Consider the following 13,240-nt stretch of genomic DNA (forward strand, 5'->3'; position numbering starts at 1 on the left):
GATGAATGGCGGAGTCGAGAAAATTCCACACAGTATCAGTAGAGTACTATTTTGAGATATGCTGGCTTTCTCGAGGAATATGCAGAACCAAAACAAGACTATCTCGGGTCTTTCCCCTTCTGTTTCTCTTCGTCTTCAAGTATATATCGAGTCACTCTGCTTGTACTGTCTGTTCAACCTTACTCCCTACTGGTTATTCGATCTCATATTTAAAACTAAATATCTTAGTCTCAACATTCTTTCTAATGTAATTGATGCTCATCAATCGGCTCTCCGTCCACTTCCCCACGCCGAAAAAGGTAAGTGCATCCGCGCCACGTGACAGTGTCTACGCCTTCCCCATTTGCCGCATCGCGGCTTCCCGCCGCACTCCATGGCTGGCCACACTTCAACCTCGCGGCGACTCACTCGCTGTCGCACTGGCTGCATGCGCTGTCGTATCCGCCGGCGCAAGTGTAAGCCGTCGTCCACTCGATGCCCGATGTGCACCGCTGACAGTACCACAGGTGATGAAGGCAAACCGAGTTGTCGCAATTGCATTGACCGGAATTTCCAATGTCAATATGGCCCTCAGCTCACGTTCCTCACAAAAAACGCACAATCTGTCCAGCCATCCGAGGTAGGAAGCTCATCCGGGACCTATGGCGCGATTAGGGTAAGTCCCATATCGGACTGCGTCCGCCGGACTACACTGATCAAGGAGGATCTAGTTTGTTCCCGAAGAACCCCGGAAAGATCGCCATGAAATACTCCAGGAGCCAGAAGAAGCATCGCCTTCTGTCGCTGATCTGGCTCAGCAATCGAGTCAAGAAGTTTCTGGGCCAAGTGCAAACAATCCTGATGATGTAGATGACGGCACCGTATTGCCTATGTGGTCTCCGGATGAGCGCCTGTCTCAAGCACTGGATGCTCCTCTTCCAGCAACAACCTTCAGCGATAAGGATGAGTCCGCCGTCGCTGGTTTGTTGGCGCTGGGAACAAGCATGAACGAATCGATGGGCACAGACTTGAATCTGCCAGATTGGGCAATCTCACCACCATCCAGACCAGCTCCTTATGCCCCCGAAACTCCACAGAGCTATTCAAATAGTCACCGCACTCCTATTTCACAATCTCTCTCTCAACCCATACCCCTTCCTTGCCAGGACTCGGCAACGGGAATACAGGAGTTGCTCCGGCACTATCGCTATGAGGTCGCTCCATGGGTAAGAATGTTCTTAGGCTGGATTGATTGTTGAGAACTAACTCAAGACTACCAGTTAGATATCTGTGACCTCGGTCACTCATTTGGAATTCACGGTCTGCAGTTGGCAATGGCGTCGCAGCGCTGTTGGGTGTCGATTCTCGAGTTAGCCGAAACATCTTTCAACCAACTACATCCGCGCACACCGCACCCAGGGATAACAAAGGAATATGCTTACCAAGAACATCTTGATTTGCAACAAGGAGTCACCGCCGTTGCGTTACTGCATGCTCTGGACGAGGTAAAGACTTGTATATCGAACGTCCCGAGAGCGTGGTCGCCGGAAAGGCAGCCCAACAGAGAACTTCTGAATGTTCTTGGTGCTCATGTTGCCGGTAGAGATCTAAATTCCGGTATTTATTCCTTGTTTGTTCGACTAGGTGAGTACCCTCAACCACTTCGAGTGTCCGTATCAAGATCTGATGTTCTCTTCTAGACCTCGGAGCTGCGCTGGTCAGCGATACGAATATGAACGTGCCTCTGCCCCTATCCCTGCTGCATTCAAGGGGAGTCAATCTGGCTGATGATCCATTCGGGACAACATTTTACTACGCGCAACGCCCTCTCTGGTTCTGCGCACGAGCGTTGCAATTCATCCACACGGAAGACGGGTTACCAGAATGCCCTCCTCTTAAAACATGGATACAGCTCGTAGATGAGCTAGATCACTGGTATCGAGATCGTCCACCGGGATTTCAACCAATGTTAGAGTTGGAAGCGGGCGATCATCTGGGCGGCCCGGAACAGAGCTTCCCGGTTGTTCTCTTCGCCAATGGAGCGGGCGTGTTTGGCAACCAGCTTTACCATACTGCCATGCTTCTTCTCTTGCACAGCCGACCACGCACTGCGCGGTTATCAGACTTCCAAACAGCCGCCATGTCTCCACTATGGCACGCCCAGCGGATCTGCGGAATCGCACTCCATAATGACCGGCGTGAGTGCTGGGACCCATGCCTCCTGGCGTCATTTATCACAGCAGCGCGTCGGATGACACATGAATTCCAACAGGTTGAGATTCTTCGCGGATTTCAACGTATCCTCACAGTTACGGGATGGGATGCTCGCGAATGTCTGGAGAGCTTGCGGTCAGAGTGGTGTCTCCATGACGAGACATAGAGAACTAGGTTTCCTGGGCGGTTTTGCCTTTTTAGAAGGGCGATGTCCTTTACTCAAACTGTTGCAGATACCCGTCCTGGACCGGCCTGCTCTGGCCGTGGTACTTGATACCCCCAAGCAAGCTCCAGGTCCCGAATGCGCCAGCAAGCACCCCATCCAGTCTTGGCTTCGATGTTGCGAATCACATCGACAATGATTTTGTGCTCCGAGATATGGCTAAAAAGGCGCCCAGCAATCCACAACGGCTGGATAGCGTTGTTCAAGCACCCGTGATGAGGATTAGCCAACGAGATGCCACAAATACGCCTTGCATGCCAAAGGGCCGAGACGGCGGGCCCCGGGGGAAGCTTGACGGTCTTGGGCATCATGTTCAGCAACAAGATACTTGCTGTGTGGTAGAGCTGGTTGGACGATATAGCGGCCCAGTGCAAGAAAAGGATATGTGGAAATGGCTTTGTCGCAGTCGTGTGTACGGGCAACAGCTCTGGCGGGCGGTTTTCTAACCATTTCTGCAAATCATTCCAAAGTCGAAACCAGCGGCGTTGAAAAGTGTCGCCCTTACACTCATTTCGAACACCGAGTTCCACAAACTGCGTCCGGTCGGACACCAGCTCGCATGCTTTGGCGCAAAGGTATACGGCGTAATTGGCGTGCATGTTAGGAGACTGGGCGGCATAGAAGAGCCGGGCCGCATCGTCTTCGGAGCAACCAGGCGAAAGCCATTTACTCGGACGCAGAAGGGTGCTCTGTGTCCCGTCGGAGATTAAAGCACCACATAAATCTATGGAAGAAGAGTTAGCCTCAATTCATTGGTCATTTCTGTTCCCTATTTCTCACCCATGCGCACGTAGCACCAGAACACGGCTTGTAGCAGACCGCTACTAAACCCGTGGATTTCAAAAGCATCGAAGAGTGCCGTACACCCCTCTAAATGACGCCGCCAATCTTGCGCCCGCGCGGACATCATCTCGAGGCAACAGAGCAGTACACAGGCGGCGACAACCTTGGGGTCGCGGACCTGAAGAAGCGGGCTCAGCAAGCGAATCGCCTCTTGGTAGAACTCGAGGCTGTCAAAGGAGTCCTGAGTGCCCTCCTTTCGCTCCATTTGCCGGGCAGATATAGCAAGGATCGCGTTGAGCAGCGCGGGGAACGACCGAGCGAGTGCGGGAATCTGCACTCGGAACGTGCACTGCGAATCGAACATATCCAGCTAAGAGACATGTGAGCAACACCTCTGGTTTTCTGCAAACCAAAAAGCCCATCAACTCACCCATGGAGCCACCTGCCCCACGTAATTCTTCAAGTACTCGACTCGGCGCGGGTGCGACAACACCGGGCGCATTGGTGCGCCGCCCCTTTTCTGTGCCTGCTCGACATCTTGTGTGTGTTCATCCGGCGTGGGGGCTCGAGTCGGAGCAGCAGAATGTGCGATATTAAAGAGCATACACCGCAGCTCCTCCTGTGAAGCTAGGAATCCCGGGTCGTGCGAGAATTCATCGTGGCCCCAGTTGGCGCTACCCAGCGGGGAGGCAAAGGCCGGGCCTTCGGTAGAGTCGGATGGCGTGTATGACGGGGCGAGAGCACGCGGTTGCGAATGCCAGTCGTTCATGGCGTATGGTGAGTAGTGACCGGATGGATCGCCATGCAGCGTTGTTCTGGGGAAATGCACCCGTCGAGTGCGGGGGAGACAACCCGAACGTCGATCCCAACGCCGCAGATCGTTTCCATGCAATTAGGACTCGCATTGCGGTTGATTATTTCTTTGAATTTCGTCCATTGATGCAATAGTTCATGCTTTCAAGCGCCAAAAAAAAAAAAAAAAAAAAAAAAAATTGCCCCCCCCCTCGGTGTCTCAATTTCCCCTTCTTCCCTTCACACAGCTGAAGTATACAACTGTGTGTCTTGGATATCGACTCCACCGCTACAACTGTCTCCTTGCCACGATATACGATGCAGGAACATTCCAATCCCTCGATCGCAGTCGATCGCTCCCTGAATGAGTCTCACCTTGCAAATACCGTTGGCTCCATCCCTCCTGAACAGACGCAAGGGATGTTCGCCCTCGAGAAGCAACAGATGGCATCTCCCTTGCAATCCTCATGCAAAGAATAATAATAGATTGATCTTTTTCCTCTCATCCACTCTCATTGGAGTTTTGTCTGCCACCTGCATCATGTATGGTCTCACATCACTATCGCTGTTGAGCCTGATGGTGCTCTCCGTATCGGCGACTGCCAACGTCAAGAAAACGACGGTACGACACCTCCAGAAGAGATGAAAGGGCTAGCCTGCTGATCCGTACAGGTGGGCATTGAAACGGCACAGACCAGCCGCGGTCTTCACGTCTCGCTGGATGAATGCCATGCAGTCGAGGAAGAGTAGGTCTATTGTTCCCCACTGCTAGATGATTGCTAGATGATGCATCCGATCCTGACTTGTCGCAGAGAGGTCTTCACAGTATCTATCCGCAAGAAGTGCCGTGTTTTCACGTACGTTGTCTTCTTAGCTTCCGATTGACTCTCGCTCATAACGATTTAGTGGCCCCGAATGCACCGGGCGAAACACGGTGCTTGCCCCCGGCGATCACTCGGCCAAGGACCCGGTACCTGTGGAAGCAATCTTCTGCCACTCGGCATGAATTATATTTCGGCGCGTGTTTACTTGGAATATCCCGGACCTCCTTGTTGATTGCTGAACGAAAGTTCGATTTCCAATAATCCCAATAATACTCCAATACATTACCAAGTTCAAATAAACTACCGGGTTGTCCGCACAAATGGTTTCGATAATTGAATCTATCATCTTTATATTGAGCCAAGTATGACACTATGTTTATCTACAACGATGTCTCTTGCTCATCCACTACTAGCACCTTGATCCCTCCGTTCCTCGGATCCGCGCAGAGGTGCAAGGCATCTTGTGCCTTTTCAAGAGGAAAGACATGCGAGATCAGCTTCTTCAGGTCCAAAATGCCGCCACTCAAGCAAGCAATAGCAGGTGGCCAAGTGTCTCGGTAGCGATTGATAAATCGTAGATCGATCTAGCAGAGTGAGCAAAGTTTGTTTTGGGCCCGCAATAACACCTGGGACGTTTCCATACCTCAGCGAGAGAAATATGCATAAAGGGTAAGTTGTGCATGATGGCCTTGCCCACCCCAATTACCATCACCGTGCCACCTCGTCGGGCTGTATATGCCGCCGTGCACACGCTGGTTTCCACGCCGGTGCACTCGAGCACGGTCTCTGGCGCCACATACTCACTGGATCCAAACAAGGCCCGGATGGCTTGGGCATTGGCCTGTGCATCTTTGGTGCTGTCCACCTCGTACGGGATGCATGAGGGTACCAGCTCCTTTGCAAAGGCCAGGCGCGCTGGCTCTAGGTCGGTAATCACAATGGGATGGGCACCCGAGGCGCGTGCAGCGGCCAGTGCGATCAAACCAATAGGACCAGCACCACACACTACCACTCCGCGACCTAGACTAAGTCCGGCCGTTTTGATGCCATGCATCACCACCGACAGAGGCTCAAGCAGGGCTCCCTCGGCATAGCTGACATTTTCCGGGAGCTTGTGCAGCCACTTGGCCGGGTGCACCTTGTACCGCTGCATGGTTCCATCGTAGGGGTAGACCCCGGCAAACTGGACATCTTCGCAGAGATTGTACCGTCCCTCGTTGCACAAGAAGCACCGCTCACACGGAACTCCGGGCTCAATGGCCACTCGGTCGCCTGGAAATCAATCAGATATCACGCAACTAACAGATAGCCAAACACCACATACCGGGCTTCAAGTGGCTGACGCCTTCGCCACACTGCAAGACAATCCCCGAGGCCTCGTGGCCGATAATACAATCGCCCTCAAAGACCAACGACCCAATGCGACCAGTCTTCCAGAAATGAATGTCCGAGCCACAGATCCCGGTCGCCTTAATATGGACGAGCACCTCGCCGCGTCTCGGCGCGTAGACGGGGGTGTCAACCAATTTCAGCTGGTGGTCGGCTGTCACTTGTAATGAGGGATTGGGGGACGAAGCTGTGATGACAGTGCGATCGCTGCTTCGCGACTTGGTCGGCACGTCGACCTGCTCGCCGTTGAGCTGATCCACAAGCATCGAGGGAGCCATGGCTTTGAAGATGGTGGAAATAATACTGGGCGATGAACCATTCTTTAATGCTGCGATTTTTCGCCTTGCAACAATCCGAACCAGGCAGGTTTGGCTCGAATTGCCTGTTCCAGGAACTGACTACCCCACGGCGTCGGTGGGTCCGGGGTGACTTGTCTTGATCAACCCTACCTGCGTGGGAAATGGTTGCCCAGTCTCGCAGACATTTCAACTGTCATATCATTTCAATTCATTTAGTTGTACAATTTGGTGGCCTAGTATGACAGTATTCTCCCGAAACTGGGCATTTCTACCTCGGTGGCTCCTTGGACTCGACTTAGGGCATGTATTCCCGAATAGGAAGTTCTAAGCATCGATGGCCACTTGGACATGCGCTGTACAAGACCAACATGAGAAGAGCACACGCGACCACGGGGATGAGGCTGATTTGAAATCGATAATATTCTATTTCTCTAAGGCCATTCTCTATACATAACACCAGAAACAGACAAAAAAGTTGTTTTTTCTTTATAGCTCAACGAACTCCCCTCGAAGAAATACATCACTTTCAAGGCGTTCCAGATACCCCGCCACCTTGGTCGTCAACACGTCAGTCTCGTAGCCAAAGAAATTGTAGGCCGCCTTTCCAGGCAGACTGTGTCCGAATCGTGTCAAACAGATGCCCGCATCCGCGTACCGCTCCCAGCCATTGGGAGCATATGGCTCGATCACAACCGCGGGGATGCCGCGGTGGCGCCGCAGAACTTCTCGCTTGTAGTCGAGCGGCTGTTGCTCAAACAAGCGTTGGCACGGGAAGCTAACCACGCGAGCAGTGATACCCTTCTGTGCCTTCACTTGCTCGGCGACCTGCAAAGCGAAAGACAGCTCAGCGCCGACTCCGATCAGAGTCACCGTGGCTGACTCGGATTCTGCCAAAACATAGGCGCCATGCGCAACACCGTCACGCCGGGTTTGGGACAGCTGTGGCAGGGCGTGGCGCGAAGTTGAGATAATACTCGGGGTCTTCTTTGCGCCGATCGCCGCAAGCCATGCACCAGCTGTCTCTTCACTATCGCCGGGTCGGATATACAGTAGGTTTGGCATGGCGCGGTACAGTGTAGCCAGCTCGATTGGCTGGTGGGTGGGCCCATCCTCACCCATGCCAATGGAGTCGTGAGTGGCACAGTGGATGATCTGGAGGTGTTGGAGAGCACCCATTCGCACCGCCGGAGCAGCGTACAGGTAGAACATGAAGAATGAAGAGGTGACGGGGATGATCGTGTTAGGCGCGTAGGCTGCCAAGCCATTAGAGATGGCACACATCGCATGCTCGCGAATGCCATAGTGGATATAGCGACCGGAGTAGTCACCATTGATATTGCAAGTGGTGCGTAGATCGGGCTGCATTCTGGATCAGCATAGAAACAACGGGAATATTCAAGGCTAAAACTTACGTGCTGGAAATCCACCTTGCCGGACCAGATCATGTTGACCGAGGGCGACAGATCTGCCGTACCAACCATGAATGACTTAACCTCTTTGGCAATTGGGTTGAAGACTAGCCCAGTCGATGCGCGGGAGGCTGTATCTTTCTCAGGGAAACTGGTAGGGATGTGATCCTGCCAGTTCGCAGGGAGTTCACCGCGGACCCGCGCTTGGAACTCGGCTCCCAACTCGGGATGCTGAGTACTATAGTTGCTGACCAGCTGGTTCCACTCCTGCACCCACTGTTCTCCACGAGCCGGAATGTCCTGGAAGAACTGGCGCACCGTCTCGTCAATCACGAAATGCCCATCTGGGTTGAAACCGTAGGCTGTCTTCATATTCTCAACGCCTTTGGCACCAAAAGCAGCACCGTGTGCCGCTGCAGTACCGGCCACGCTGCTGTGAAGGCCAATCACCGTCCTGACGTTGATGAAAGTGGGTTTGTGTTGAGATGCGCGGGCCTGTTCCAACGCACGGATGATCCCTTCGATATCGAAACAACCATCCTCCACATCGATCACGTCCCAGCCACATGCGCGCATCTTGGCGTTTACGTCCTCGGTGTTGGTGAGGTCAACAGATCCATCACATGTGATCTGATTGTTGTCGTAGATGACAGTCAGGTTGTTGAGACGAAGATGACCGGCCAGCGAGATCGCTTCGAGGGCAACACCTTCCTGCAGACACGCGTCACCAATCATGCACCAAGTGTGGTTTGACACCACGTCAAACCCGGGTCGGTTGTAGGTGGCGGCGAGGTTTTTAGTTGCCATAGCAAGACCAACGGCATTGGCGATACCCTGGCCCAGCGGCCCGGTGGTGACTTCGATACCCTCATGTTCAATCTCCGGATGTCCAGGGCACAAGGCATCAACGCGATCCGAATGATAGGATTTGAGCTGCTCGAAAGTCATAGCCTTGTACCCGGTCAGGTGCAGGAAACTATATTGGAAGAGACAGGTGTGGCCTGGATGGGATTGCGGGTTAGTTACTTAGGACTGAGTTTGTAGACGAAGGAATTCAGATTCACTGACCGTTTGAAAGCACAAATCGGTCCCGGTTAAAGAAATTTGGGGTGTGTGGTGCATAGCGCATCACGTACTTCCACAGCGCAACGCCGATAGCAGCCATGCCGATGGCACCTCTAGATGCGAATTAGTTTGCAGCCATTTCTTTAGAGGCTTCGCACAACCTACCCCGGATGTCCACCGTTGAATTGCTGGCAAAGATCAGCAATCAGCAACCGGAAGGTCTTGAGCACTATGTCGTGATTCTTGGATAGTTTCTGCACCAAAGGCAGTGCCGACGGCACGGATTTCGAGACGCCATTCACGCCGTTGCTAAGGACTTCGACCGTCATGATGTCGCAGGCAGTAGGTCACTGAATCAATGTGCAAGTCGACCAACTCCAGACCAGAGGGGCCTCGCATTCAAATAATGCGAGTTGAAAGCGCCGGAGGTGCTTATTTTCTCCATGTTGGGTTATCCTGGGCCCACTGGACTTGTTCCTCGGTGCTCCACTCGGTTGATGCTGTTTAGGGCAAGTCGAAGCACCCCGTCATATAAATGCCCTAGAAAGGCAATGCGATGCTCTCCCAGTTGCACATTTTGAATTGTCCCAAAATTGCCAAGACGTGAAAATTGTCCGTTTGCTTGTATCCAACCCGAGTCCTCCGGGCTGTAGCAACTACAACCCCATACACCCCAGTGCTCTACCGTGCCACACTCTCATCTCAGGCCGAGTCATGTTGCCTAGAATAATTCAGGTATGTTTTCAAGTCTGCCGGTTCAATCAATTCTTTCTGCGCTTTATTACTCATCTACGACGTCTCCCGAGGTCCATTTGCCCCTGCTTCCCTCCACCTTCCTCTACTTCATTTGCCGCTTCTGCTCTTTCTTCTGTACCCGGCTGAGCCTCGAGAGCCCAGAGTCTGGTCTCTGGAGGATCTGCCCCAGATATTTCGTATTCAGCGCACTTAACGCGAAAAATATAGGCGCCGCGGCGAAAACATTCGTGTAGTTCGTTGGTTAGGACTAGGTTGGATAGTATCTTTATGAATTCTTACCCTATCCAGAGAGTTGAATGGGAGATGATGTACTCCGAAGTAAGCATTAGCGATGAATTCATAGCCATACCAACACGTGCTTTTCGTCACTATCTTCCTGTGAATCTCTTTCAATGTTGGCAGCCTCGCCGCTTGAAAAGGAAATGGGCCAATGATAGAGTCGGCTCGACTTTGAAGTGGGGCGAGGCTTGGAAGAATAATCCCTGGCCGGTGGACTCTGGTCACGATGTGTTATGTTTAGCTCGCAGTCATTTTCTATTTTTCGCTTTTGCACAGTCACCTATGTCGATATGAACTCCCGCGACCGGGGGAAACAAGCTTAAAAATGGTATTAGAGTATCCGTATGAAGAGAATTTTAAGAAAACAACCATGGTTATAACTGCAAGAACAATATCACTGCCCTGGCAGACTCATCCCGTTTAGGTATAGGCCAGCAATACTGAGAACCATAATCTCTTTCTCGAGTAGCTGCAACTATCTTGTGATGCATAGGGGGATAGGATTGAGGAGAGGAGGGGAAGGAAAAGCAAATATTGCTGGTGGAATCGAGGAGGGAGTTGACCTGTCTAGATGAGCCGGGTAAAAGCGGCCAGAGAATCATACTAAAAGGGCAGGCGACCAGAGACGCGGTGAAATAGCTATTATAGCCTCGTTACGCTAGATGGAAGGATTTGAAAGGATTAATAAAGTCAGAAAAACACCAGATTGATTTCTAGGAATTCTGGCAAAAATCTCTCCCTCTCTCTCTATTTTTGCGATGTCAAGTTGAGGCGAATATAAGGAGTGCAGCGTCCAAGCTTTTTTAAACCCACAGGAATTTGGGGCCACTGTCCGGCATGAGCAGTCTGTTTTTTTTTTTTTTCCCCTTTCTCTCTCCCTTACTTTCTTCTCCTTTTTCTTTACTTTTACTTTTCCCCGTTCCACAGATTGAGGGGTCGAGATGTGATATTTCTCGTCGGACCAGACCTGTGCAGAAATCATGCGCTTCGGTTATCATCCCGAAGAGACCCGACACGTCCATCCAGTTCGACTTAAAGATGAGATGTGTGAAGATCCAGGCTCAACGAGCTCTCCAAGGACAGTCTGGAGCCACGCGCTCGAAGGACTGGCCAAAGTAGTCACCAAAAATTTCGCATCCAAGTGGGGCGAGCGGAGTTCGGCTTCCATCACCCACAATATCATCCAGGGGAACCACAGGTATGCGATGCCACGAGCTACAGGAGAGACACTTGGATGGCTCAGGCGAATCTCCCGAGGTGCTTGCATACCGCAACCCGAGCAAATCATCTCCCCCAGGGATGATCACGCAGGAAGCAAGGGCCCTTTCCTTTGTTTCCCCCCCCCCCCCCGCCTGCGCTGTCCACTCCGCCATGGCACGGGAACCGATAATGACCGGAACCGACTTGATGCCTGTCGGAGAGATTGGACGCTGCTCTTCTGCTGGCCTCGAGGACGATCACGGACTGAAGCTTGAGCCAATCATGACCACACCTGGTCCCATATGCCCATATGACGCGGAAATAAACCTGCGATCGGCAGCGCTAGGGGTTTTAGTGCCGATGGAGATTGTTGCATGACGGTAGATGTTTGAGTTACTATACCATGTGCCTTGCGCTGGTCCAACATAAAAGGCGAGGGTCAGGAACCCCGAGGACACGTCCTTTCCTCTTTGTTCTTCATCTCCGTTCTTCATTTTAATCATGGGTTGGTCTCTGGCACTTCTCGCCCTTGTCCTCGGCGCCGTTGCGCGTCCTGTGAGCAACTCCGACTCCGGTCTGAGCAACATCAAGAATGTCGTGGTGCTGGTACAAGAGAACCGCTCCTTTGACACCTTGGCGGGTGGCTTGAAATACAGCTCCAAGATCGATGGGCTGGTCAACCGGGAATACTGCAACCCGGCGGACGTGAAGCAGCCGGACGGCGAAAAGGTCTGCGCCAAGTCGACGGCGCAGAACGTCGCCTCCGATGATCCCAACCACAGCATCGCTGGTGGGAACATGCAGGTCTTTGGTGATTACCACCCCGACGCCAATGCTGCCTCCAAAATGAACGGATTTATCACCGAGCAGCGAACCTACTGGAAAAAGCAGGACGCAAACAACCTACAGCGTGCCGCCGAGGTGATCAACTACCACACCCCTGATCTCGTCCCCGTTCTCAACTCCATGGCTGAGAACTTCGTGCTTTTTGACCGTTGGTTTGCTGCCGTCCCGGGGCCTACCAACCCCAACCGTGCCTACTTGACCTCGGGCACTTCGCACGGTCACGGCAAAAACGATGACGACTTCCTCAACTCGGCGCTGCCCCAAAAGTCCATCTTCGAGCAACTCTCGGACAAGGGCATCAGCTGGATGAACTATGAGAATTCGACCAAGTCCGATCCGCCGTTCCTGCCAGATGCCAGCTTCTACGATTGGACCTACAAGTCTGGCAAGAACAAGACTAATGTGGCCCCCATCGACCAATTTTACAAGGATGCCAAGGACGGTAAACTGCCCAAGTTCAGCTGGATCAACCCCGAGTGCTGCTCGTACATGTCCATGCATCCCGCGTCCCCGCTCAACATGGGCGAGAACTTCATGAAGGGGATCTATGAGGCCCTGCGCAACTCTCCGCAGTGGAAGAACACGCTCTTCATTCTGACCTGGGACGAGCACGGCGGTTTCGCTGACCACGTCGCTCCGCCCGCCAATGTCCCCGCTGGTGACGACCTGACCTACACGGAGAAGGCAGAGGACGGAAAGGAGTACACCTTCAAGTTTGACCGTCTGGGTGTGCGTGTTCCGACGATTCTGATGTCCCCCTGGGTGGGCAAAGGTGTGGTTCAGAACAAGCCGTCCGAGGATGGCAATGACTTCACCCACACCTCTATTCTCAAGTTCCTGTCCGAGCTTTGGGATTTGGATGTCCTCACTCCGCGTGTCAAGTGGTCGCCCTCGTTTGGAAACTTGATCACCAACAAGTACCGTGATGACACCCCCAAGAAACTAGCCAACGCCTTCGGCTATTAATCCGGCCTGTATGCCGACACTATGAATGAATTTTATGTCAATGATACCTTTTTTCCCTCTGTATTAAAACGTACATAGTATGCTAGGATGCAAATGACATGATGATTAACTTTGTATGGTATGCTTGGGTATTGAATATCAAATCAGACATTTTTCTTTCTCCTTGTTTTCCGCCACGTTGCTTCGGCCATTTTGATATCGACTGCCAGACACCTC

General features: G+C 52.4%; 6 protein-coding genes across 6 annotated transcripts; 3 read left to right on the top strand and 3 right to left on the bottom strand.

The window, feature by feature from the left end:
- Positions 1 to 373: 373 nt before the first annotated feature.
- On the top strand, positions 374 to 2,359 carry NUU61_009500 (Zn(II)2Cys6 transcription factor domain-containing protein; the record flags this gene model as incomplete). The annotated part of the gene is made up of 4 exons (XM_056660025.1): positions 374 to 655; positions 711 to 1,205; positions 1,260 to 1,623; positions 1,680 to 2,359. The coding sequence occupies 4 exons, from the start codon at positions 374 to 376 to the stop codon at positions 2,357 to 2,359; spliced, it is 1,821 nt and encodes a 606-aa protein (XP_056508318.1).
- Positions 2,360 to 2,412: 53 nt separating this feature from the next.
- NUU61_009501 (uncharacterized protein) lies at positions 2,413 to 3,968 on the bottom strand (the record flags this gene model as incomplete). The annotated part of the gene is made up of 3 exons (XM_056660026.1): positions 2,413 to 3,140; positions 3,197 to 3,569; positions 3,630 to 3,968. 3 exons carry the CDS (start codon positions 3,966 to 3,968, stop codon positions 2,413 to 2,415), a joined length of 1,440 nt encoding a protein of 479 aa, XP_056508319.1.
- A 564-nt stretch (positions 3,969 to 4,532) lies between these two features.
- Positions 4,533 to 4,997, top strand: NUU61_009502 (uncharacterized protein; the record flags this gene model as incomplete). Its single annotated transcript, XM_056660027.1, has 4 exons — positions 4,533 to 4,613; positions 4,664 to 4,737; positions 4,804 to 4,848; positions 4,898 to 4,997. 4 exons carry the CDS (start codon positions 4,533 to 4,535, stop codon positions 4,995 to 4,997), a joined length of 300 nt encoding a protein of 99 aa, XP_056508320.1.
- A 198-nt stretch (positions 4,998 to 5,195) lies between these two features.
- Positions 5,196 to 6,482, bottom strand: NUU61_009503 (NAD(P)-dependent alcohol dehydrogenase; the record flags this gene model as incomplete). The annotated part of the gene is made up of 3 exons (XM_056660028.1): positions 5,196 to 5,399; positions 5,459 to 6,087; positions 6,140 to 6,482. The coding sequence occupies 3 exons, from the start codon at positions 6,480 to 6,482 to the stop codon at positions 5,196 to 5,198; spliced, it is 1,176 nt and encodes a 391-aa protein (XP_056508321.1).
- A 507-nt stretch (positions 6,483 to 6,989) lies between these two features.
- NUU61_009504 (transketolase family protein) lies at positions 6,990 to 9,306 on the bottom strand (the record flags this gene model as incomplete). Its single annotated transcript, XM_056660029.1, has 4 exons — positions 6,990 to 7,862; positions 7,916 to 8,913; positions 8,981 to 9,090; positions 9,143 to 9,306. The coding sequence occupies 4 exons, from the start codon at positions 9,304 to 9,306 to the stop codon at positions 6,990 to 6,992; spliced, it is 2,145 nt and encodes a 714-aa protein (XP_056508322.1).
- A 2,407-nt stretch (positions 9,307 to 11,713) lies between these two features.
- Positions 11,714 to 13,024, top strand: NUU61_009505 (putative phosphatidylglycerol specific phospholipase; the record flags this gene model as incomplete). Its single annotated transcript, XM_056660030.1, has 1 exon — positions 11,714 to 13,024. One exon carries the CDS (start codon positions 11,714 to 11,716, stop codon positions 13,022 to 13,024), a length of 1,311 nt encoding a protein of 436 aa, XP_056508323.1.
- Between the last annotated feature and the right edge of the window lie 216 nt (positions 13,025 to 13,240).

This window comes from Penicillium alfredii, assembly GCF_028826965.1.
Source record: "Penicillium alfredii strain IBT 34128 chromosome Unknown utg000011l_segment0_segment0, whole genome shotgun sequence".
Classification (NCBI taxonomy): Eukaryota; Fungi; Ascomycota; class Eurotiomycetes; order Eurotiales; family Aspergillaceae; genus Penicillium; species Penicillium alfredii.